Source organism: Megascapheus bottae, chromosome 6 (genome assembly GCF_031878675.1).
Source record: "Megascapheus bottae isolate mThoBot1 chromosome 6, mThoBot2.hap1, whole genome shotgun sequence".
Classification (NCBI taxonomy): Eukaryota; Metazoa; Chordata; class Mammalia; order Rodentia; family Geomyidae; genus Megascapheus; species Megascapheus bottae.
This window is the reverse complement of record NC_143514.1, coordinates 48549529-48575034: the sequence shown is the minus strand read 5'-3', so window position 1 is coordinate 48575034 and position 25506 is coordinate 48549529. Positions and strand designations below refer to the sequence as shown.

Here is a 25506-nt window from a genome sequence, read left to right as displayed (position 1 = left end):
CTGGCAGCCAAAGTACATAGAGGAGGTAAGGGGGAACTACCCTTACTTTGGGAAACCTCATGAGTGTGAGAGGCAAGATGAGTAGTTCAGTTTCAGGTATCTACTAGATCTCAAGGTAGTGAGGTCACAAAATTACAGTAGGATGAAGACCATCAAGTGTTCGCAAGTAGATGGAATCCAAGACCGTGAAATAGGAGGGGGAACACCAAGACCATGAGTACAGCCAGAGCAGAAATGAAGAGGGAGTGAGCTCTGACTACTCTAATGTTAAAGGTTAGTATCAGCCTTGCTTTCCCAAAGCCAACAATGAAGATATAAAGGCTAACCCTAATGTTCAGTCTGTCTTTCTTTCTTTTTTTTTTGGTGGTACCAGGGTCTGAACTCAAGGCTGTAACCTTGCTCAGCTGGCATGTTACCATTTGAGCTATGCCTCCAACCTTGATTTTTGTGCTACATTATTGGAAGATAAGTCTTGCCAACTTTCTTCCTGGGCCAATTTCAAACTGCGACCTTCGAGATCTCAGCCTACTGAGTACCTAGGATAAATAGCCATGAACCACTAGCATCTGGCAAGTTTCATAGTCTCTACTGGCAGATTCACTATCAAGAACTGATGTATAATTCTAATTACATAATTTTTAAACCAGTAATCTGGGGTGTTTGAATTCCTAGACAGAAAGACAGAATGCTCCCACAAGACAAATGTATCCTTCATGTACTTCTGTAAACCCTGTATATAGATGGAACTCACACTTTTTCAGCATGAGTATCCTGCCATATCTATATATCTATATATATATATATCTATATATATCTATATCTGCTCCACACACCAACCCTACCTCCATTACTTATCTATGAAGAAACGTAACCTAACGTTTCCTAACACAAACCCAACCAGTCCCTGTAAGAAATGAACTGCAAACAAAATCTCCCTACCCAGTTGCTGGCTTCGGAGCTGTAGGCATGTCACAAGAAGAGACAAGGCTTCCCCAGCAATCAGTGAGTCTTTGGTCGACACAGACTGCTGTCGGACACAGATTCCTGCATGCAGGGCAATTGGCTCTCCTTCACTTCCAGAACTGCAATTGCTTCCTAGAAGTAGACAAGGACAAGTTTACTGTGGAACTTACAAGAACTGGAATCCATATGGCCCAGAATCCTTTGAGAAAGCCTTGTTTTTTTTTTTTTCTAACTATCAAGATTTTATCACTATATTCCAAATAAAAATGATTTACCCTTAAAAACACATTTTTCAGAATTCAAAATGGTTTATAGCCAGGCATGGTAGAACACACCTGTAATTCCAGTTACATGGGAGATGGATCAAGAAGAAACTCGCCTAGATAAAAACTCAGCATTACCTCATCTCAACCAACAAGTCATTGTGGCTGGGTATGCCTGTGATTCCAGTTACACAAGAGATATAGGATGACTGTGATCTAAGGCTGACTCCAGGCAAAAATGAGACCTATCTGGAAAATAACTAAAGCAAAGGAGCTTGTGATCATGGCAGAACACTTACTTAAGGAGAGTTCCTAAGTTCAAGTCCAAATACTATCAAAACTTGTCAGCACCGGTGGTATAGTGGCAAGCATAGCTGCCTTCCAAATACTATCAAATATTTTCAACGTTCATCTGCACCATGGGTTTATAAGACAGACCTAATTTCAAATGGTATAAGAAAGAATAGTACAATTTGGGAACATGAGATAATTTCCTAGGGATATCAGAAATGTTCTATAACTTATAACTTGATTTCGTGTCATATGCACAGAAAAATATCATACACTGTGAACATTTCTACCTTTTATTATTTTAGATGTGTGTGCATACATGCCCAGGCTGGCTTTGAACCACAACCCTTGATCTCAGCCTTCTGAGTAGCTAAGATTACAGGCCACTGGCATTCTTGGAAATTTTAGAAACTTTTATTACAAATGTATTTACAAACACATACAGAAAAAAACAAGTATATTAAGAACTAAAGCAGCATAAAAAAGCTAAAGAACTGTTTCCCAGATCAGAAAAAAACAAGTATATTAAGAACTAAGGCAGCATAAAAAAGCTAAAGAACTATTTCCGAGATCAAAGCTTTGGGAAGGGGTGGGGAGAAGGAAATGTAGATAAAAACATAAGAAGGGGTATCAATGTGTGAGAAGTAATGCACTCACTATCTGGTGAATGTAACTGTAACCCCTCCATTACTTCAATAATAAAAAAAAAAAACAAAGAAAAAAGAAAAAGAAAAAAAATTATGGTAAAGCTGAAAACAGCTAGACTTGATTTCCCACTAATTCTATGGGTTTATAAGTGTTTCTCTCTCTCTTTGTTAAATTACGGAGGACATATATAGTATCATGATTTTTTTTTCTCATGCTTAAAAAGGCTCTACCAAATCTACACACATACATATAAGTCTTATAGCTGCTTCTTCCTTGCCACTTTTAGTGGTTCAGTACCTGAACTGCTGAGTCTGTTTCGAATTCCAGCAGGGAACAGAGAATTACTTTCTTTAATTGGTTGGCTACTCCCAACAAGGTCAAGTCGTCCTGCAGCTGCAGCCCATGACAATCTCATGAAACATGCCACAGTAGAAGTGAAATCACTCACTTCCATAGTCTAAAGTAAGCGTGGAGAGAGCATTAGGAGAAAAGGCAATATTGGTCCAAAACATATTCCACTGACTTCTACCACCTTCTCTTTTTTTTTTCCCCTGCCAGTCCTGGGTCTTGAACTTATGGCCGGGGCACTTGTCCTTGAGATTTTTCAAGGCGATAGCTCTACCACTTGAGCAACAACACCACTTTTGGCCCTTTTTCTATGTATGTGGTACCAAGGAATTGAACCCCAATCTCAACCAACAAGTCATTATGGCTGGGTATGCCTGCGATTCCAGTTACATGGGAGACATAGGATGACTGTGAGCTAAGGCTGACTCCAGGCAAAAATGAGACCTATCTGGAAAATAACTAAAGCAAAAGGAGCTCGTGATCATGGCAGAACACCTGCAGCATACTTTTCCCTCCCAGATCATCTAGAGACAAAACGGGAAGTTTACAGACTTTCACTATTTCTGTAATCTATATTACAAGAGACTGAAAATCTCTGGGTTCTTGGTCACTTTGGTTTTAGTAGTTTAGTTTCCCTTTTATATTTTGGCTACTAAATGATTTGGTGACTTCTCATATAAGCCATTTTTTTTTCTCCTGACTTTGTTCTCTCTCACTTGTTTGAACAAATCTCCTCTCTCCAAATCTCTAAATCTCTCTAACTTTCAAATCCAATCTCTCTCTACTCTTCAAGAGTTGGTTCAGCTGCCACCTCCAACATGAAATCACCCCTAGCACAGGCAAAGGAAATGATCCATTTTCTGCAAGGGTCTTCTAATTTTATACTTGACCCCTGCAACCCTGATACAGTTCCTTCTATAACAAGGGTGTCTCTCGCTATAAATTCCTTGAGAGCAATCTTTATCATTTTTATATCCATACCATTCCCTCCCCAAGCAGCTCCCTCTAAGTAGGAGGTATTCATACTTCTCGAATATACCTATCACTTACTTGTATTGCCACCCGAGCAGCAGGGATGATTTCCTCAACCCTGATAGAGGATCTATCGGACACTGACAATTGCCGGTAGGATGATTTTTCTGGGGTACCACATAAGGACATCTGTCTGCTTGTCTGCCGGCTAACATTTCGGAATGGACGAGAAGAAAGTGCTTCGATGCCATCTTTGGTGAGGTCTTCATCTAATAATGTGGGCATTGTTTGTCCAACAAGTAAAAATCTTAACAAGAAAAAGCTAGTCTTACTCAAGGTAATTTCAAACTATCTAAAACATAATTTGGGAAGAAAAATAAAGCATTGCCCAGCAAGACTAATGTACATTTTCATACCTTGCAAGTTGTAGACAGATGGAATAAACACCCTGTCTTGTCTCATAGTCTACTTCTGAGGGGATGGAATCCCTCTGCATGACATTTACAACCAAACTTGAATGGAGAAAGAAAGTAACACATCAAAGATAAGATTTTCGTATGAAATATTCACAAATGTTTCTGGATACTAAATTTCTGCAAGATTTCTTGAATGTAAGTAAACTGTATATGTTATGATAGATATCCTATGATAAATACAATTTCCTAGTCTATTAGACTTTTGGCTTAGGAAAAAAAGACACTCAATTTAGAGTGTTTAGATAGCAATTCTTCTCACTAAATGGTTTCAATTACAGAACAATCACTACATTGGCATTAGTAACACTATAGATTTAAATATATACCAAGAGTTGGTATGAATTATGCAGTTCAGGTTGTTTTTCAGTCAACACACTCTACATTAGTGCAAAGTGTTCTCTGTTCTTGCTCCTCAGATCAACCAAAATGATCCTTTTAAAATCTAAGCCTGATCACAGTACTCTTTTGCATAAAAATCCTTCAATGGCTTCTTACACAGAAAAGACAGTCAACACAGTAGCACTTTGTAAAGTGATAACTTTAACTTTCTGTGTAACTTCATGTCCCAGTCCTCTACTTTGTTCCGTTGGCCACATGCCCTGGCTTCCTGTGGCTTCTATAAGTACCTGGTGAAGTACATGCTATCTGGAGAACTGCTGCTGGCATCTCTAGTATCTGTATCATCTCCTTCATTCCCACCCGTGAAGCCTTATCTGTTTATTTAAAAACAAGAACTATCTCCAACCTAACTTCTTTTGTTTATTTCTCTCCAGTTCTGAAATAGTTTTGTCAAAAGTTTGCTGTTTGCCTTCTTCTCTAGCTTACAAGCTTCATGGAGACATTGATTTTGTTTAATGTATTCACTACTCTGTTGCTAGTACTTAAAACAATGCCTAGTACATGAACCAGTATGCACAAACCATCCACATACCTTCATTATATCACAAAAGTAGATGGCAGGATAATTTGAAATAACTTTTGCTAAGAACACACTGAAACTACTGAATCGATAACAAAACAATAGTATACCACACCTTCCACTTTACTTGAGAATTCTTTTAGTCATCACTATTCTGTTTGCCATCTCCTTCAACTTCTCTGATCCCTGTTCAGCTTCTCTTCCCTGCTTTAACCTCCATACAGGAGTCTTACAACTGTCCTCTGCTCAAGCTCCAAGGTAGCCTTTACTCCTTCTAATCTAGAGGACCATTCTCTGTTTCCCTCCTTTACAATTCACTGGTTCAACAGCTGATGCAGCTCCTGCACTGTCCCTGCTCAGAAGACTCTTTCTCTTATCTACCCAGGAATTTTTACTCCACAATTCCCAGCTCAACAGTCACTTGCCTGAAGCATTTCTGAATCACCCCAGGAGATTCAGCCATTACTTTCTTTTCTCTTTTGGTGAAACTGGTTATTCTCTGGACTTAGGGCCTGTGCTTGCTAGGTAAGAGCTCTACCACTTGTCATACTGCTAGCATTCTTTTGGATTTTTTTATTTAGACTCTTCTGGCCAAGGCTGGGGTCAAGTCATGATTCTCCTACATAGTAGGGATTACAGATGTGTACTATGACATTTGGCTTATTTGTTGAGATGAGATTTCATAAACTTTTTCCCAAGCTTTCTTCAAACCAAGATCCTCTTGATATCTGTCTCCCAAGTATCTGGAGTTACAGCAGTACTTTCTTGACTTCCTTTCCCCAATACTTAAAAAAAAATAGGCCTCTGTTTAATACCTAATTATCTGTCAAGACAGCTGTTTTCTTCCTTTCATTAAACCTATGTCCTAATTTATCCCTGTACACAGTGGATAATGCCTTATGCAATATTTACTGTGAATCAATTCATCTTACTTCAAAACTAGTGACAGACTTAAAAGAAACAGATAGGGGCTCCCAACTTCAATTCTTCTTAAGAATTCCACCACCACCAGAAGGGAAAGATAAATGCTTCTGTAAAGTTTTCAAGAAAAAGTCATAAAATAAACTGAAATATACCAATGGATTAAAGCACTATTCCTTCTAGTTACTCTCTTAGCACATAGTTCACATACTACCAGTAGAAGGAGCTAAGGCTCCTAGGAGAAATTAATACAAATACATGTATATTCATCAAAACAGGTACCTCAAACCTCCTGCTCTCAGGAAGTTTTCACAGAAGGATTTTGCACAGCTTCTTGCCATGTCATCATCAGCTGTTGGCATGAGTTTAGAACTTAGAACCTAGGAGATAAACAAGCATAATTAATTAACTCAACATTTGCTCTGAAAATTACTCCTTTACTAAATAAAACATTAGATAACTCAAGCAACAATTTCTTTAAATGTCATATGCTGGTTCTCTAGAAGTATATAAACTATTAAGATAATAAATTCACAAGATAATCATACCTTTCATACCTGTTTAAAAGTGTTTCTCTTGTAAAGAAAGCTCCCATAATTTATCTTTTCATGAAACCCACAAATGTGAAAGTCACTGACCTTCAAGTTTAGAGCATTTTATGTGATATACTAGATGTGCTTTAAAAAAAAAAAAAAGTGCTCAGGAAGCTGAAATCTGGATCTGGACAATTGTAGTTTGAAAGAGCCAGCCTAGGCAGAAAACTCAAGACTCTTACCTCCAATTAACTATCAAAAAGCAGGACTGGAAGTATGGCCCAAGTGGCAGAGCACAGCCAAGCCAGCAAGCCATGCAAGCAGGAGACCTGAGTTCAAATTCTAGTATGGCAAAATAAACAAGTAGTACAAAAACTGATTTTAGATAATAGTCCCCTATAAGCTCTCTTATGAAACTAGCTCAGTTCACTGAGTTAATTACAATGCACATGTAATTTACTCTGCAGATGAGAGGACTGAGAGCAAAGACTGACACCTGCTCAGTCATATGATTAGAATTAAATTCTGGGGCCAGGCACTGGTAGCTCACACCTGTAAGCCTAGCTACTCAGGAGGCCGAGATCTGAAGATCTCATTTCAAAGCCAGCCTGGGCATGAAAATCTGTGAGGCTCTTATTGCCAATTAAACTGCCAGAAAACCAGAAATGGTGCCGTGGCTCAAGTGGTAGAGCACTAGCACTGAGCTGAAGAACTCAGGGACAACACCTAGGCCCAGAGTTCAAGCTCCACAACCGATGGTGGGGGTGGGGGGGGGAGCGAATTAAATTCTGCAAGTGACTCAGACTAATATCGAAGCCCCTTTCTGACAAATGCAATGCCTAAAGAAAAGTTTAACTGCCAGGAGTGGTGGCTCACTCCTGTAATCATAGCTACTCAGGAGGCTGAGACCTGAGGATCACAGTTCAAAGCCAGCCCAGGCACCAAAGTCCACCAGAAACCAGAAATGGCCCTGTGGCTCAAGGGATAGAGTGGTAGCCTTAGTTGAAGAGCTCAGGGACAACGTCCAGACCCAGAATTCCAAATCCCACGACCAACAAAACAAAACAAAACAAAACCAACAGAAAAAAAAAAAAGCCAGTAAAGAAAAGCTTAACCAAATATTGCGGTGAATTAGAGAATCTCTGTCACACAATCATACTATAGTAAAGCTAAAAATTTAGGAGAGAGATCAGAGATCTTCTTACCAGTTCTCCCATCAACTAAAGGGGGATTATGAGATTCACCACAGGAATGCTCAGATTATGTAAGATATAGGTTTAAAGTCATGTGCTCCAGAATCAATAGATTCATTATGATTTAAAAATCTCTTACTACTACAGTATATAGTGCAAGATCCTTTTCTAGTCTAAAAAATATCTGCTTCTGTGATTATAACTTGGGTTTTTAAATCTGGATTTTCTATATGTTAGAGATGTTGTATTCCTAGGGTGGTCATTGGGAAAGAGTACTCAGTCTCAGGATGAGTTCTATGTGGAAGAAGGGGGCCCTCTGCTCTTCCCTTCCTTCCTGTGCTCACTCAGCTCTGCATTTACATGATCATACTCCTCATGCTTAAGGAACAATGATTTAGTGACTATAGGCTCTCAGGAATATCTGCTTGGAATATCTATTTTGAAGTATTTTTTGGTGGGCAAACTTAAGGGAATGAGCAAATACAAGAAAAGGAAATTAACCATCTAAATAGTTAAAAAAAAAAAAAGCCCAAGTACTTTGGTAAAAGTTTTCAAAATATTTTGTATATCTAAAGCAAAATACACTTGTTAAAGCAATTCAGTTACTCTACAGTCCTAAAAGGATATTGTTGATATTTTATTGCTAGTCTCTTTCCCCCCTACCTACCCATCCACAGACCTTGAATTCAGGGCCTGAGCACTGTCTCAAATCTTTTTTGCTCAAAGCTAGTATTTTACCACTTGGTGGTTAAGAGTCTCGTGGAGTTTCTGGCCTGTGGAGGCTCTGAACCTCAAAACTAAGATCTCAAAAAAAAACCCCAAAACTAAGATCTCATCCTCTGAGTAGCTAGGATCATAGGTGTGCGCCACTGGTATCCACTTACTACAATGTTTTATATCTAAAATATGGCTCAAGACAAGCTACCCACATTTGTTTTACTATTGTTTCTTTAGCTGTTCCTATTGGTGGGGGCAGGATTATATCTTAATTTTTTATTAAAGAATTTATTGACATTGATTTTTACATCATATTTCAAATGACATGTACAAGTATTCAAGAAGGGAATCTCTATATACAATCACTGGCACTTAGATTTTAGACCATAATTAAAATTAGGCTGAGGGTTTGTACGTCATATTAATCTATAATGGTTTGTACATATTAATCTATGTAATAAAACATGTCTATAGAGTCATAAATTTTTGTCTATGTAGTTTTGTTTATATTTCCAATACCATGTCCATAGCATTGGGTATGCAAATATTGAGTCATTGCTCTTGTACTGTTTGGATCTAATAGCCACATATTAAGGATACCATGAGCCTAAACTAAACGATTTGCTCTAGATTCATCCACTTCCCTGGGAATGCCATTATTTTATCTTGTCTGTTGGCTATGTAGAATTCCACTGTGTGTGTGTGTGTGTGTGTGTGTGTGTGTGTGTGTGTGTATCACATTTTCTGTACCCATTCATTTGCAGCAGGGCATCTGGGTTATTTTTATCGCCTGGCTATTTTTGAATAGTGCAGAGATAAACATAGCTGAGCAGGTGTCCTTATCATATCTTGGGTTATAGCATTCAGGATAGATGCCCAGGAGTGGTATGGCAGGATCGTAGGGAAGGTCAATTTTCAGTTTTTAAGAAACCTCCACATTGCTTTCCAGAGTGGCTGAACTTGTTTACATTCCCACCAGGAGTGCAGTAGGGTTCCTTTTTCACCACAATCCCACCAGCATCTGTCATTGTTTGAGTTCAGAATCTTGGCCATTCTAATTGGAGTAAGGTGGTATCTTAGGGATTTTTTTTTTTAAAAGAATTTATTAATGTTGATTTTTACATTATATTTTAAATGACAAGTTTAACAAACAAGTATTCAAGGAGGGAATCTCTAATTAGGGATGTTTTTATTTGCATTTCCTTTATGACCATGGATGATGAGCATTTTCTCATCTGCTTTTCTGCCATTTTAACCTCTTCTTTTGATAAGTCTCTCTTTAGTTCCCTTGCCCATTTAGTGATTGGTTTGTTGGGTTTGGGGGATGAGGGGAGATTCGTTTCTTGAGTTCCCTGCAGATACTGGATATTAAGCATTTGTCTGATGTATTATTGGTAAATATCTTTTCCCAGTTGGTTGGCTTTTACTTTACTGGCTATGCTTTTATCTGTGCAGAAACTTTTTATTTTTATCGAGTCTCTTTCCAATCTGTTGTGACCCTGGGACTCTGCTCAGGAAGTTTTTGCCTGTACCTATGTGTTCCAGTGTCTCTCCAACTCTTATCTTGGAGCAGTTTCAAGGTTTTAGGTCTGATATTTAGGTCTTTGATCCATTTTGAGTTAATGCTTGTGCATGGTGAAAGGCTAGGGTCAATTTTTAGTTTTCTGCATGTGGCTGCCCAGTTTTTCCAGCGCCAATAATTGAATAGGCTGTGTTTGTTCTACTGTATATCTTTGGCTCCTTTGTCAAATACAAGTTGATTCTAGGTATTGGTTTTACTTCTGGATCTTCTGTTCCACTGATCTTCTGGTCTATTTTTGTGCCAATACCATGCTGTTTTTATTATTATGGCTCTATAGTAGAGTTTGAAGTCTGGTATTGTATCTGCATTGCTCTTTTTGCCTAGAATTATATATCTTAATTTTTTGGAGACAATCATTCAAAAGCAAATGATAAATGTAACATTAATAGTAGTAATTGTAAGATAAGCTCAAGTTAGCCAAATATTTCTAGGCAATTTTTTGTTTGGAATATTCTACATCATTATTAATATCAAAATTATAAAGACAGATTTATATTTACTGAATATCTTTTCCATCTAGTTTTTTTTCCCACAAGAATGACTTCTTTAAGGTAAATATACACAATATAAAGAGCATAATTACCCATTTTAAATTAGATTGTCATATGAAATGAAACTCAAGAATGATGTAGGTGCCCTCTTACCAATTATATTTAGAAAAACATGATATATATGTAGCTGGGGGCCAGTGGCTCATGCCTATAATCCTAGCTACTCAGGAGGCTGAATCTGAGGATCATGGTTCAAATCAGCGGGGCAGGAAAGTCTGTGAGACTTATCTCCAATTAACCTCCAGAAAACTGTGGTGCTGTGGCTCAAAAGTAGAGGGGTAGCCATGAGCTGAGGAGCTCAGGGACAGTGCACACCAACCTAGAGTTCAAGTCTCATGACCAACCAACCAAAAAAATAAATAAGACATGTGATATCTAGTTAAGATTTAAGATACAATTAAAGCTGCTAAAATACTGGTATGGATTCTTTAAATAATTACCTACCTGGATATAACTCCCTAGGGACAAGCAAAACTCATTTAGGGTTTTATTTTCTACATGACTAAAGTGCTAGGAGGATCTGACTCATCATTTTCCAAGAGCAGAAATGTTTATACCGATATACTTTAAAGACTCCTCCTATATGTCTTACTAATAAGATATAGGAGCAAATATTTGTCTTTTCAACTTTTGACCCTTTAACTACCACAATGACTTGTACATAGTAAACAAGTAGGAAATGTTTTCTAAAGTATAGTAAGTCTATTAATTTAAGGCTACTTCCAGGGACATGGTTAGTGGCTACAGACTGTTACCTCCTTGAAATTGGTGGGTGGGGGGGGAGACAGGGGGTGGGGATACTGGGGAGTGGGGGCCTTTGGGAAATGATTAGGTCATGAAGGTAAGGCCTTCATAAATAGAACTAGTCCCCTTATAAAAAGAGATCCCAAACCTGCAGAGCTTGAGTATAAGGAGCTGAGTTAATCTCCAGTATTGTTTCCCTATCTGAGCCTCGACACCTCCCCCCACCCCCCACCCCGGCCCCTGCTATAAAGGAAAGACTTCTGAGAGCTCATTTGTCCCCTTCCTGCCAAGTGTGGACACAGCACGACAGGTGTCTATGAATCAATAAGCAGGCCCTCACCAGACCCCAGATCTACTGCTGTCGTGGTCTTAGATTTCCCAGCCTCCAGAACTCTGTCCATTGGTCTATAGAATTTATTAGAGCAATGTGAATGGACCAATAATAATTCAAATATTATTTGCTTTAATTCCTCAACAGATTTTTTTAAGCCTTGAAATAATATATTTTCTTAGTCAATGATAAAGATAATTATGCTATACATATATCTTCAAAACTTCCAAAGGAAAGTATAGGACACATTTAACATATACAATTTCCTAATTATGTATAAAGATGCTAGTTTGTAAGTATAACAGTGACTATAGGCATAAGTAAGCCAAAAGTTTCAATTTTTCCTCCAAACTAATTTTCATACTCTTTCTGTTTATTTAAGACATCTGATAGCACAAATCTGAAAAACAAAATGGATTTGTCAAAATGAAATGAAAACAAATAAAGCTTACTTCCAGATTGTAGAGTACTCTAAAGGTGGACATTCCTGGAGCAAAAGATCTAAAGAGACTTTCTAGGATTGAAGTGGCACTGGGCTGATGCTGTTGCTTTGAAGAGAGGGATGGAGATTTTGAAGACTGAGAACTTGTTTCAGAAAGTAATGTTTTCTAAATGAAGAAAGATATAAATGCCTTAAAAGTGCAAATTAATATGCTTGTTCTCATATTCTTTTCCTCTTTAAGTCACATTGTTTTCTAAAAAATTAAGTGTCATAAAGCCACATAGTTCTGTAATTATTAGCAAAACATCAAACTTCACCATATAACTGTGTTCAACATTAGTCAAATGTAACACTTGAGTTTAAGAATGTAATCTAATCAATACCAACAATGTCATTTTAACTATTTTATGTTTAAAATTTATACTACTAAATATTGGTAATTAAACTGTAGGCTTGCTAAAGCAACTGTCTTGAGAATTACTTTTTAGCTAGCATTAGTGACATCCTTTATAAATATATTAGTTTCTTCTAAAATTCATACTTAGGCCAAAAGCTAATTTAAATTTCAATAACTAAAATGCAGAATATAAAATTCAGTTCAAATTAACTTTGTTATAAATGAACTTATTCTGATAATTTAATAATATGATAGCTAAAACACAATTTCTTTATAAACTTAAGGCAAACTGAATAGTTGACTATTGTTTTCTGTGGTGGAATTTGGGATAAACCCAACTTTTCACATCTAGGCAGGCATTCTATCACTGAGCTGTGTCCCCAATACCTGTTTTTCTTTTGAGACACAGCCCCACTGGGTACACAGTTTGGAATTGAACTTGAAATCTTTCTGCCTCTGCCTCTTCATTGCTGGGATTACAGGTATGCAATATCATGTATAGCTAAAATAAACTTTAAATGTCACTTGTTAAAAAACCCCAGAAACTCACTTATATAAACAGTTCAACAATAATCAGGCCCAGAGATGCATTATGAAAAGAAAAAAACATTTCAACAGAATCAGAACTGGAGTCTGACCCTTCACCATTAACAATATGTCTTTGAGCTCCAATTTCCTCATATAAAGCAGGAAGGAAAATAAGATGACATTCCATGCTCTTCTAAGATTTGATCTCACTATTGATTCTAGACATTTAAAAAGCCAACATTTATGGCAATGGTATTTTTCAAAAGAAAATGACGACTTCAGGTTGTGTTTTTACTGAATCACGACATAAAATTTCCATGCTAGTCAAGTATCTATTTTAGATATGCATACCTTTCTGCCTAAAGAATCAAGTTGGTCAAGGGCTTCCTGAATGGCTGGATCAGTAGGTATCAACAGCAAAAGCTTTCGTACTCGTAGCGTAATCCTGGGGGGTGGGGGAGGGAGTCAAATATTGATTTCTCTTATATAAACCACAGTTACATTAACAAAGTCATTTTGTATGTTATATATATTAAAATACACTTCAAGTAAAGAGTGTTCCCTGGCTCATTAACCTCAGTAACTCTCACATTTCACAAGTACTTAGATTTACCTTGGCTCCTCCAGATTAGCAAGCTGGTAGAGCATGTCAAAGACATTACACACAAGAGCCATCACTACACCAGGTAAGGATTTCTCCTGAGGGAAAAAGGGAAAATATAAACATACACTTACTGAAGAATTTTGTTACAACTGAAGTTACACACCATATAAATATTACTGCTGAAAGACTAGCCACTACCACTACTGAGAAGCCTGTAAGTTCTACATCTTTTCCCCACACCTGAATGCCAACAGTCCTCATTATATAATTTGAAGTCCTAAGTTGTCTGAGAAAACATGTGTGTCTCCATTAAGGCTGATCCTCTAGTACCTGTTCCATGGCATATGATGAACTAAAGACTCCACTGCTGCTGCTGCTAGAGCTGGTTGAAGAGTCTGCTGAGCTCCCAGAGGGGGTCCCACTGCCAGAGGTCTTTACTGTAAGTACTTGCTCATCAGAAAAGCCCAGCTGGTGGAGGAGCTTTTGATCTTTATTCACTGTCAGCTGCAAAAAGAAAAAAAAAAAAAGTAGTTTTTAATTACTGAGAGGGCAAGAAGAAAGTATCCCATCAGGCTAAAGTGTTTACTATTATTAAACCTACCAGACTATCGTTTGTAAATATCTGTATATTATCCACAGGACAGCACAACTGCTTTGCTATCTTCCACCGGACACTGCCTATTGTTTCGTTACTGTGAGCCTGTAAAATGCAATCCAATACAGTTGTGAAAGAATTCATTTATTTATTCTTTTAAACAACACTTATTACAAATTTATTATTTCAGAACCTGGAAACACAGCAGAATCTGAGATGCCCTGACTTGTGAGGTTTCCCTTAGCCAGCATTAAATGCTCTACACTTGATCCTCTTCCCAATCCATCACTCGAGATGGGGAATCTCAAACCCTTCCTTTGCTGCAATGCCTGCCACTCCTTCCGTTTCTCACTGTTCTCTATTTATGCCAACCATCTTATAGGCTTTGGTACTTACTGTTCCCTTTGCCTGGCATGTTCTAAATAAGCACCACTTATTTACTGTCACTTTATTCAAATCTTTGCTCAAATGTTACCATCTCAGAGCCCTATCTTTAGTTAAAATAGCACATGTATATCTATCACCTTCTGCCAAGCTATCCAGACTTTTTTTGTTGTTTTTTACAATACTATCATCACTTGCTATTATGTTATCCATATATCATTTAGCTCCTTGTACTTCAGTTTCATTGCAGGTACAGAGCCATGACTCGTACAGCTATCTTCCAGCAACACAGTTTTTACAAAAATAACAATAAACCATGAAAATGGCTGCAGAACTTCAAGTAAGCTTACCTCTACAGTAAAACTATCTTTGGTAGACTCATACGTAACATTAAGAGTTAAAATATGTCCATGAAATGATGCGCCATGAGGTAGAATAGTTCGTGGAACAGAGTAAAAATCCTTGAAAAAAAAAGGCAAATCAGATGTATAATTCCATTATAAAACATGTCAAAAAACATACACCTAACACACCTTATCTGGTAATGATGAGGTTAGTTTAAAAAAAAAATAAAAGACCGATGCATACCTCTATTGTGATCACATAGCGTTCTGCCAGAAGCAGTAATCTCTCAATTATCACAAGTTTTGTGGATCTACAGATTAAAGGAAAGCAACAAACTTTAAAATGTGTTTTAAATAATTTGTTGATTTCTGCTCAATTCTGCTTTGTTTCACAAAAACAATAATAAATTATTAGCCAATGGTTAAAACTGAAATCTGCAAAGATTAAACTTCTCTTTTACCCCATGAGGAGGTGATTCACTGACTGACAGCATAGAACATGGAGGAAAGGCCTGCTCCTCCCAAATTTCCTTTCTTCCTTTTATTTTCCAAACAATGGCTTCAGAAATAGAGGACCTGCATCTCCAGATCTATCTACTATCAAACCACCAAGGACAAGGTAATAATTAAGAGTTTGTCTCTCCTAACTAAACAAACAAAATGTCACAAAATTCTGTAAACACATGGAATCTGACGAAGTTCTGAGCTGTTTGAAAAAGTGGGAGACAAACACAAACCAGTAGATAAGCTATTTGAAAATTAAATCTGGCTGGGTGCCAGTGGTTCAGGCCTGTAATTCTAAGCTACTTGGAGGCTGCGACCTGAATGATATTCAAAGCCACCTGGGGCAGAAAAGTCTGCAAGACTGCATCTCCAACTAACTAGCATAAAGATGGACTGAAGGATAACTAGTAGAGTGCCAGGTGAGTGAGCAAGTCTGAGTCCCTGAGTTCAAACCTCAATACAACCAGGTTATTAACAATGTAATTAAATAGATTTTGACACTATACATTACCCTGACAATAAAATACAATTTTAAAAAATGTACACAGCAAAATAAATAAATAAATACATTTTGACAGCTATAATAAATATGTTTGAGTTCTAAATTCTTCTAGAACCTGTAATTCTGGTTCCACCTCCCCCCTTAAACTGGAATGATTTTTAGTATCAAAAAGTTCTTTTAAAAATGTTAAAGTAAGATAAACTACAATCCTCTAGTTGAAATTTAACTGTGAAATTATACATTCTTATGAACTCTACTTAAAATCTGTAATAAGACAATTTAAAAAATGTGCTTTTTCCTCTTCAGTCAGCAAAACATTAAGTGATTCAGAAGAAAAAAAAGTACACACTCATTTCAAGAAACAGTAGTTTGAGGGGCTGGGAGCATAGCCTAGTGGTAGAATGCTCACCCAGCATGCACAAGCCCTGGGTTTGATTCTTTGGTACCACATACTCAGAAAAAGCCAGAAGTGCTGCTGTGGCTCAAGTGGCAGGGCACTAGCCTTGAGCAAAAAGTGTCCAAGGACAGTGCCCAGACCCTGAGTTCAAGCCCCAGGACTGGCATTAAAAAAAAAAGAAAGAAAGAGAGAAGGGGGGGGGAGAAGAGAGGGAGAGAGAGGGAGGTTTGAAATTTCAACCCAACAGATCCTGAATAATTTATCTAATAATTGCTAATGAACATCTCACAAATATGTAACAGGGAATTCTTTTTTCTTTTATTTTCTTGTTAAGGTAATGTATAGAGGAGGTTACAGTTACATTAGTAAGGTAGTGAGTATGTACTTCCTGAACATCGTTACTCCTTCCCATGTTTTTCTTCCACTCTCCCTCTGCCTACTCCATCCCATGCTGTAAAGTTCATTCCAACATACTGTCTTGTGTAACAGAATTCTTAATGAAGTCTATGTTTTTGGCTGGTCTTGGGGCTTGAACTCTGGGCCTGGTTGCTATCTCAGCTTCTTTTGCTCAAGGTTAGCCCTCTACCACTTGAGCCACGGCACCATGTCTGGCTTATTATGAGTAGTGATAGGAGTCTCAGACTTTCCTGCCCAGGCTGGTTTCAAAATGCAATCCTCAGATCTCAGCCTCTAAAGCAGGAAGGATTACAGGCATGAGCCACTAGCACCCAGGATGAAGTTTTTAATGAAGTACTCTGTTCCAAGAACATGAGAATAGGAGAAACATGCAAGTGTTCTAAATCCTACATGTTATCTGTAACTACTTATGCCATTTAAAAGTGAATCCTTGGGGCCAGGAGTTTAGCCTAGTGGTAGAGTGCTTGCTTAGCATGCATAAAGGCCCGGGTTCAATTCCTTGGGACCATATACATAGAAAAAGCTGGAAGTTGTGCTGTGGCTCAAGTGGTAGAGCTATAGCCTTGAGAAAGCTCAAGGACAGTGCTCAGACCCTGAGCCTGGCAAAAACGAAAAAAAAAAGAGAGAAAAGAAAAAAAAGAAAAGCGAAGTTTGAATTGTTTGTTTCTCTCACAGTAATACAGCAACACAGTACTGCAACATAGCAAACACAGCAACACATTTTTTTTGGGGGGGGGGGGTGGTTAGTCAGTCGTGGGGCTTGAATTCCGGGCCTGGGCACTGTTCCTGAGTTCCTCAACTCAAGGCTAGTGCTCTACCACTTGAGCTATAGTGCCACTTCCTTCAACTCATTTTTTTAAATGATTTAAACATAAGAATATGAGCCAGGATACTGTCCCTGTTCCTAACTATCACTACACAAAGCTGGCCCTCCCTCAGTGCTATGTAAGTCCTAGCACCAGAGAACAGCAGAACAATGCATAGAGCACAAGCCTTTCTCTAAGGCCTACCATGGTTTTGGAGAATCAGACTGGCATTGCCTATCAGAAATGGAATTCTGCTCAGAAAACATCATGGCTATCTTAGTCACTAGAACTTAATAAGTTCTTAAAACACTCCTCACTCTTTCTTTCCACTTTAAAGAAGTTAAGCAAACAGTAAACTCAGATTTCACTAATAACATCTTAAAACTCTAAAAATAGTGATGCAAATAAGAGATGTCAGCTTGAAGTTTTAATATGTGAGGATAAAAAATTATTTTAGAAAGCCATTTTAGGTAAATATTTTTAGTTTATTCTTCCCATAATGTATACATCATACATCTTTATTCTATCCTAAAGTGTAAGCTACTCATGTTACACAGAATAAAAGTATTATAAAATAAAAACAATGGGAAAAATTTCTACAAGACACAATTATAGGAGCAAATATTCAGGTGGTTCTGGTGATAACTATAGGGCTTTGAGACACAGATTGGGGGGACCTGATGGGGAACTTACTATCTCCAAAATATGAGTGGTTACAAATGTTACGATATAAAGTAAGAAAACCCAAAAGTAACAAATATTCATGGGGGAAGAGACATACCATGAGAAACAAATGAATATGAAGAGTATTCAGGTGTTGTATGAGTCAGTTACTTTCACTTCTGTAACTACTTACCTATATGGGGACTGAACAGATGTTGCTACAGTTGGCATGGCTGTTGCTGTAAGCATTTTTGTTGCTCTGGTCACAGCATGTGTTAGAGTGGGGCCACCAAGTGCTGAACTGGCTGCCTATTATAAAACATGATATAATGATTACAGATCAATAATTTGTAGCTCCTTATACTAACCAGGTACTAGCAGGACTCCTTCTAGTTGTAAAAATGAAAAGCATCACTGGACATTACTGAACTATCATTGGAAGGCACATGAGAACTATAGAAGAAATTTTGATGACACAAAGTCATCATTGTAGAGCTTAAAAGGCACATATTTATTACTAGGAAGATTACCTAATTGACTTCTGGGTCAGTCAATAAGTTATGCTTTTGTAATACTCCTTATTAGATACAAAGGTTAAGCACATTTTTTTTAGCTGAAAATGAGTATTTAACTAGACATAAGGCAGTTAAAATAAATGAGATAGTATTAAACAATGGATAACACAACTCAAGACTACTGAATGCTGTGGTCTTTAATAGCAATTATATAAACTAAAACATGAAGAAGAACAAGAAAGGAAGTAAGTACTTGTAGAAAATTCTGGCTTAAAAAAAAAAGCAAAGACTCTACTACAAATGTGAATGCTGGAATTGGAAATGTGGCAGAAGTGACAGAATACCAGCTATGAGTGAAGTAATGTGGAATATATAGACCTTTTGCTGAACACAGTTCCTTTCATCCTAAAGTGGAGATAAGCAGAATGAGGGAGGGCAACAGCAAGAGTGAGAAGGAAAAATTTCCTACAAAGTACATTTCCACAATGGAGGCATCATGACAAATGTCTGCTCCTTATGCCAAAATATAGAACTTTTATAGTACGATAAAGTACTTTCAGTAAGTTCTGCAATAGGATCTAGCCACAAACATCAACATTATTAATTAAGGTATACAGGAAAAAATTTAAATTTATAGGTTAAATACAATTTATTACTCACTTCTAATCTTGTATAGCAATCAGCAATAAACTTCTTATGTAAGGACACTGAATCCTACAGGAACAGAAGGAAGAAGGGTGAACAAATGTGATGATCATTATATTTAATGCACATTATGTAAAAAATGAACTATGTAAAAGTAGGAGTAGGAGTGGGAGGGGTAAAGTCAGAGAGAATGAAGGAAAGGTGACACTGACCAAGAAGCATTGTACTTATAACCTGAATTATGGAATTGTAACTTCTTTGTACAGCTACTTAATAAAGAAAAGATTACTTGCAACTACACAGGTAAGAAGAAAAAACAAAACAAGATACTGAATCTTGAAAGGAGACATAGAAATTAAAATGAGGTTTTGGCCTTTACTAAGGAGAAAACATCAAAATAAATAGGTGAATTTAGGAATATACCAAGGAGTAGAACTTAACAATAAAAATATATTTGTATATTAGTAACTTCTTTCCTTAGATACTTACTTTCTTTAACCTAGGATTTAGATTAATGTAACTGTAGTTTATGATTAACTGAATAGCCTCATTGGCAATTTCTTCATCAGGTGATTCCATGGCAATTTTCCAAATGAAATCCATTCCTATCAATTCCAATTTTTCTACATACTGTTTAAAATAAAAACATAAAATTGCATGCAAATGAAGTTATATAGCAAAGCAGTATCACAAAACTATAGATGATAGTTTTCTGTTACATTATGATTCTAAAATTCTTCAGTTCAATTATGAAATGAGCTAGCTATAAATTAAAATACTATTAAACTGATATAAAACTTTAAAACAAAAATCTACCCACAGAAGCCATGGATACCTCCATGAGAACCTTGAAAGGATGGAAATGTTTCTTTAGACATTTCTTGAACCCAAGCTAGACATCTATCCAAACAGGCTATTGATATAAAACCATGAAGAAGTGAGAAGGCATCTTTGTGAGTTTTTCTTCAAAAGAGTATCAAGCTAGAAGTAGTTACAAATTCATGATCTTAACTTAGCCATTTCCAAAGCTAAGTTAGAAATAGTAGGATTCAGAGCTTACCAGAATTTATAAATATTCTGACCACTTCAGGAAGCCAGGACATAACTCAAGGGGACTTATCTTTTGCATTTATCACCAGGATTAGTGCTTGAACTCAGGACCTTGCATTCTCAATTGGCTTTTCTTTTTCTTTTTTTGCTAGTCCTGGGCTTGAGCTCAGGGCCTGAGCACTGTCCTTGGGCTTTCTTCAAGGCTAGAGCTCTACCACTTGAGCCTGAGCACCACTTCCAGCTTTTTTTTTTCTATGTATGTGGTTCCAAGGAATCGAACCTGGGTCTTCCTGCAAGCTAAGCAAGCATTCTACCACTAGGCCAAATTCCCAGCCCCTTCGATTGGCTTTTCTATTTAAGAATGGCACTCTATTGAGCCATACCTCTACTTCTGGAGTTTTGGTAAATACCTGGAGATTACAGAGTCTTGGATTCATTTGCCTAGGATGGCTTCAAACCGAGAAGCTCAGTTCTCAACCTCCTGAGTAGGTTAGGTTACAGGTATGAGCCACTCTTGTCTGGAGTTCCTTTTATTTCTTTAAGGACACATGTAAATATAAGCTATATATATTCTACAGATTCCTATTTTCCTGCTTCATTTTGCTTACAATTTACTCTGCAATCCCTATTGAGATCCTAGGACTGAAGACTCTTACAATGATAGGTACAGCTGAATTGGATGCCTAGATAGGAAACTATTCCCTTTCAATATTCACCTAGCCACAGGAGGGCACTACTGCCTCTTGATCCAAAGAAGCCTAGTTAATTATGAGACAGGAATTTGGTCCCTCAGGAGGTTGATGAGGTAAGGCAGTAATTAGGACATAAGAGTTTTGGTATTTTGTTAAAATATCAAATTATACTAATCTAAATTATCTGGAATTGAGAACAATGCACTTACCAATTGAGCGCCTTGTCTTTTTAATCGATGATCACAGAGATTCACATTTTCAAAAAAAGTCTTAAATAAGTTAAAACCTGAAATTATAGAATGCCAGACAAATTGATGTACTCTAAGTACACAGAAAGTCAATGAAAAGATTCAAAATAAATCAGCAGCTTAAAACACAAAATTATTAGCAACAGTTTATTAGATATGGAATCAAAAGCACAAGCAGCTACTATAAAGACAGATGGGAAGACTGAACCTAAGAGTTCCAGATCAGCCTGAGCAACATACATGGACCCTATCTCTGAAAGATAAGCAGTCATGTGCACTGGATTACACCTATAATCCTGTAGCTAGATCTCAGGACTTGAGATCTTGCAGTTAAGAGACCAGTAGAGCAGACAAATCTGAGAGACTCTTACCTTCAATTAACCAAAAACATTGGAATTGGAGGTGTGACTCAAGGAGTAAAGTATGAGGCCTGAGCGGAAAAAGTGTAAAAAGAACCAGAGGCCCGCGGTCATGCCCCAATCCTAGCATGCACTTACTGACAAATAATTAAAAACCCACAGGCACCAGAAATATATAGGCATCAAGGTGTAATGTAAACATAAATAAAGATGTTGAATTAAAGCCCCCTTTTACAAATATTTAAAGATACTTAAAAAGATAAAGGTTGGCTGGGAGTTTGGCCTAGTGGTAGAGTGTTTGCCTAGCATGTATGAAGACTGGGGTTCGATTCCTCGGTGCCACATACATAGAAAAAAGCCGGAAGTGGTGCTGTGGCTCAAGTGGTAGAGCTCTAGTCTTAAGAAATCCCAAGGACAGTGCTCAAGCCCTGAGTTCAAGCTCCAGGACTGGCAAAACAAACAAACAAAAAAACAGGTAAACTGCACAATCACAATTTACACTCATATTTCAAAGTACATTATCAGGAAAACAATACAAGCAAAATAGGAAGATTTGCAAAATATGTAACTGTATCCCATATATAGAGAAGTCTAACAACTCAACAATCAAAAGGTAAACAACTCAATAAAAAGATGAGCACAGTAGTTGAATATATATTTTACTGAAGGATATATACATATAGCCAAGAGATCAGAGTAGCTAGATGCTCAATATCATTATGCATCAGGGGAGAAAACACACTGCCACACACCTGCTAGGATGTCTTAAAAAATAAGGCAAGACAATCTTAAATATTAATGAGAGTGTGAAAGAAACTGGAACCATATATTAGTAGGATTATGTTCATATTTTTAGTAGAATTATGCTCACATTTTTTTTCTCTTCCTCCCCCCACCTTTTTTTTCCTCTTTGTTGGTCATGGGGGGGCTTGAACTTGGGCACTGTCCCTGAGCTCTTCAGCTCAAGGCTATCACTCTATGATGCTGAGCTACAGCACCACTTCCTATCTTCTCTCTCTTTAGGACGGAATTGGGATTTGAGCACAGGACCTCTAGCCCGTTAGGCAGGTGCTTTAGCTATGCTCCCAGCTCATTACTAGTGTAAGTTTGCTTACCATTCATAGTGATCTCATATGACTCCAATTTTAGTATTTTCTCCTTGAAGAGTTGCTGCTGAACATCACTCTCAAGATCATGCTGCCCTTTTGTAAACCACTCAAAGCACATCTGTGGATTAAGACGGATATGATCCTATAAACAACCAAACTACTTTCCAAGCAAAAACACACACAGGGAAAGTAAAGGACATCTTTTAATGCTTATAAGTTTGTTTAATTGTCACATGCCACTCAAAACTGAAATGCGTGCAATTCTGAAGTTAAATGAAAAGTTGCTACTAATCTTTTCCCCAGTTAATCCAAACATACACTCACATTTTAGTTTTACCAGTAACTTTTTAAGCCTTATAGTGTCAAGCATGATGCTAACCAGTTAGTCTCTCAACAAATGCATGAAGGAGTTAATATAATTCTTTAACAATGACATGTAAGACTTGTTAACAAATATCAAAGCAAATGTTTATGTTCCTGGTTTACTACGTTTTTGACAAACTGCTTCTTTGCCAATGTTCCTAGGATGCAATATCATTTTAAGGAGCTCAGGGTTTTCTAGTAATAACTTAGTAGTTTCAAGGCAGGGAATTAAAATATATCTTTAATTCTTTATTTGTATACTTGGGTTGAATTTGGTATTTTGTTCAGAATGACATAAAAATTATCCAAGAATTCCCATAATCATTTGTCTATCCAAGAATTCCCACATTCACTTGTCTCAGGGATATGTATTCCACAAAACATGTTTTCCAGTACTGATAATTTTCCACTCAATACTATTTATGTTTATGCTTGTATAAACTGTAAAATATTTGGAAATTTAAGATATGAGGCACAAAAAAATGTGAGATGCAAAGTAAGAGTGTGGTATTTAAATATTTCTGCCTTACTTATCTACAATCCTACCTTCTTACCTCTCGATCTAATTCACAAACATCCTGGCCAGTCACAAGGCACTCCCATATTTCCTTTGCTCTGTTCCACCCAAGATACAGAGTGGCTTCTTGCAAGAAAAATGCTAAAAATTTCAGGTGTGCCTCTAAATACTGCAAAAAGAAATAATACGAATGTTAATTTTAGGTATCCACACCTTACAGAAAGCTCCCTCAAGTCTATTACAAATTCAGCTGACTCTAAATGTCAGTAATATGTCATTCCAGTCATTTCAGAGTAAAACATCACAAACAAATGAAAGACTGAGATTTTTCAAAAACTACCCAGTAAGTTTATTTAAAAGGCATAACTTATTATCTGTAGATAATAACTACTTCATACCTAAATAAAAAATTAATCTTACTGCTAGAAGAAATTCTTAGGTAGTTTACTGAAATACTAATCTACAAATATTTTTCTAAACTTCAATTTGAAACCATTATTGTCAAGACACAAAAGTTGTCTCGTAATTAAAAAGATAGCTGGGCACCAGTGGCGCACATCTGTAATCCTAGCTACTCAAGATGCTGAGATCCGAGGATGCAATTCAAAGTTAGCCCAGGCAGAAAGTCTGTGAGACTCTTATCTCCAAATGACTACCCAAAACCTGCAAGTAGAGCTGTGTAGCTCAAGTGGGAGAGTGCTAACCTTGAACAGAAAAGCTCATTATCTTTCTCTTTCAGTCCCCCTGCCTCTCTCTTCTTTCATGTTATTTCTTTATGGTTATACACACCAAGTATTATAGTTCAAGTATTTATAGTTCAAGTAGAAAAGGGTCAAGTCAATGCTGAAAATCATGAAATAAAAACACAGTGCCTGATACCTCCCGGTAAGTGTATCGGCCATCCACTAGGGTCAAACCAGTCAAGCCTCCAGGCCCAGCTACAGCTGCTGCAAGTCGATGACAAGCTATTAAACTTCCTGTTACCAATTTTACTATTTCAAAGTTTTTCTTCAAGTCTTGGATGATGCTCTTAAAAGATATAACAAAGAAAAATGGTATGAAAATTTTGTAGGTTTAATACAAATTCTATTTTCAGTTGTAACCCCATGTGAGAGAGAAAACAAGAATTATTTCTTCACATTTCTTATGCAACAGCAAACAAAATCAATCTGGTTTGTACATTCAATAGGGAACTAAGATACTTGTTAATCTTTTGCATCTAAAAGAGATTATCTTTTGAGTTTTCAGTTCCTGTCACTTTTCCAGATCATTCTTCGTAGGTCTATAACACTGAGAAAAAGCTAGTTGTTTAGGCCAAGTAAACTTTTTAACTATATAAAACAATTTTATATCTTTTCAAAATTTGATATCATTCTTTTTGAAATTGGCTTAATTATTTCTATAAACATAAACACGGATATATCACAAGAGTAACACCACAGATATTGAAATTCAAGATTATCAAATTATTTAAACCACATTAACAGTAATTACAGATAGAAGACAATAACAATAAACTAAAAAATTTTAGCCTTATTTTGTCTCAACAAAACTAATTATAGTAATCCAAAGTAGTTATACTCTTACCTTGTCTTGTTTTTGATACGTTTGTTTTATGAATGAACGGGTGATTTCATGGAGCTGACGTAAAGCTGGCACCACCCATACAAACTGGGGGTTATTAAGCTGAGATGACTACAGTTAAGAAGAAATTATATTAAGTAAATTTAGAGATGAACAGCAGATTCATGTATTAGCTACAAAAAATTTCCAAGTCAATCGTTAAACATTCTATTATTTTCCTTTTTTCATATTGCTAATTCATAGTTTATCATAATTCATTTTCATAATTCATAATTCATTTTCATATTGCTAATTCATAGTTTATCATCATGCACTCCTAATTGTCTTCAATTTCTTATTCTGCATGCAATTTCTTAAGGCCAAGAACTGCAAACAGGAGTGGATGTGAG

General features: G+C 36.9%; 1 protein-coding gene across 2 annotated transcripts in view; it reads right to left on the bottom strand.

Annotated features, from left to right (window-relative positions):
* The window catches only part of Usp24 (ubiquitin specific peptidase 24), a 127302-nt gene that overhangs the window by 53720 nt on the left and 48076 nt on the right, over window positions 1-25506 (bottom strand). For both annotated transcript variants that reach the window (XM_090334752.1, XM_090334753.1), the window contains 20 exons: window positions 25121-25228; window positions 24413-24562; window positions 23571-23702; window positions 22660-22771; window positions 21147-21223; window positions 19685-19825; window positions 19211-19264; window positions 18229-18344; window positions 14991-15057; window positions 14753-14863; window positions 14025-14123; window positions 13754-13927; window positions 13433-13518; window positions 13171-13264; window positions 11905-12060; window positions 6084-6181; window positions 3902-3997; window positions 3564-3792; window positions 2463-2622; window positions 940-1095 (listed from right to left, as the gene is read on the bottom strand). In XM_090334752.1, coding sequence (XP_090190878.1) covers window positions 940-1095; window positions 2463-2622; window positions 3564-3792; window positions 3902-3997; window positions 6084-6181; window positions 11905-12060; window positions 13171-13264; window positions 13433-13518; window positions 13754-13927; window positions 14025-14123; window positions 14753-14863; window positions 14991-15057; window positions 18229-18344; window positions 19211-19264; window positions 19685-19825; window positions 21147-21223; window positions 22660-22771; window positions 23571-23702; window positions 24413-24562; window positions 25121-25228 — 2416 coding nt within the window. The remainder of the gene's footprint in view (window positions 1-939; window positions 1096-2462; window positions 2623-3563; window positions 3793-3901; window positions 3998-6083; window positions 6182-11904; window positions 12061-13170; window positions 13265-13432; window positions 13519-13753; window positions 13928-14024; window positions 14124-14752; window positions 14864-14990; window positions 15058-18228; window positions 18345-19210; window positions 19265-19684; window positions 19826-21146; window positions 21224-22659; window positions 22772-23570; window positions 23703-24412; window positions 24563-25120; window positions 25229-25506) is intronic.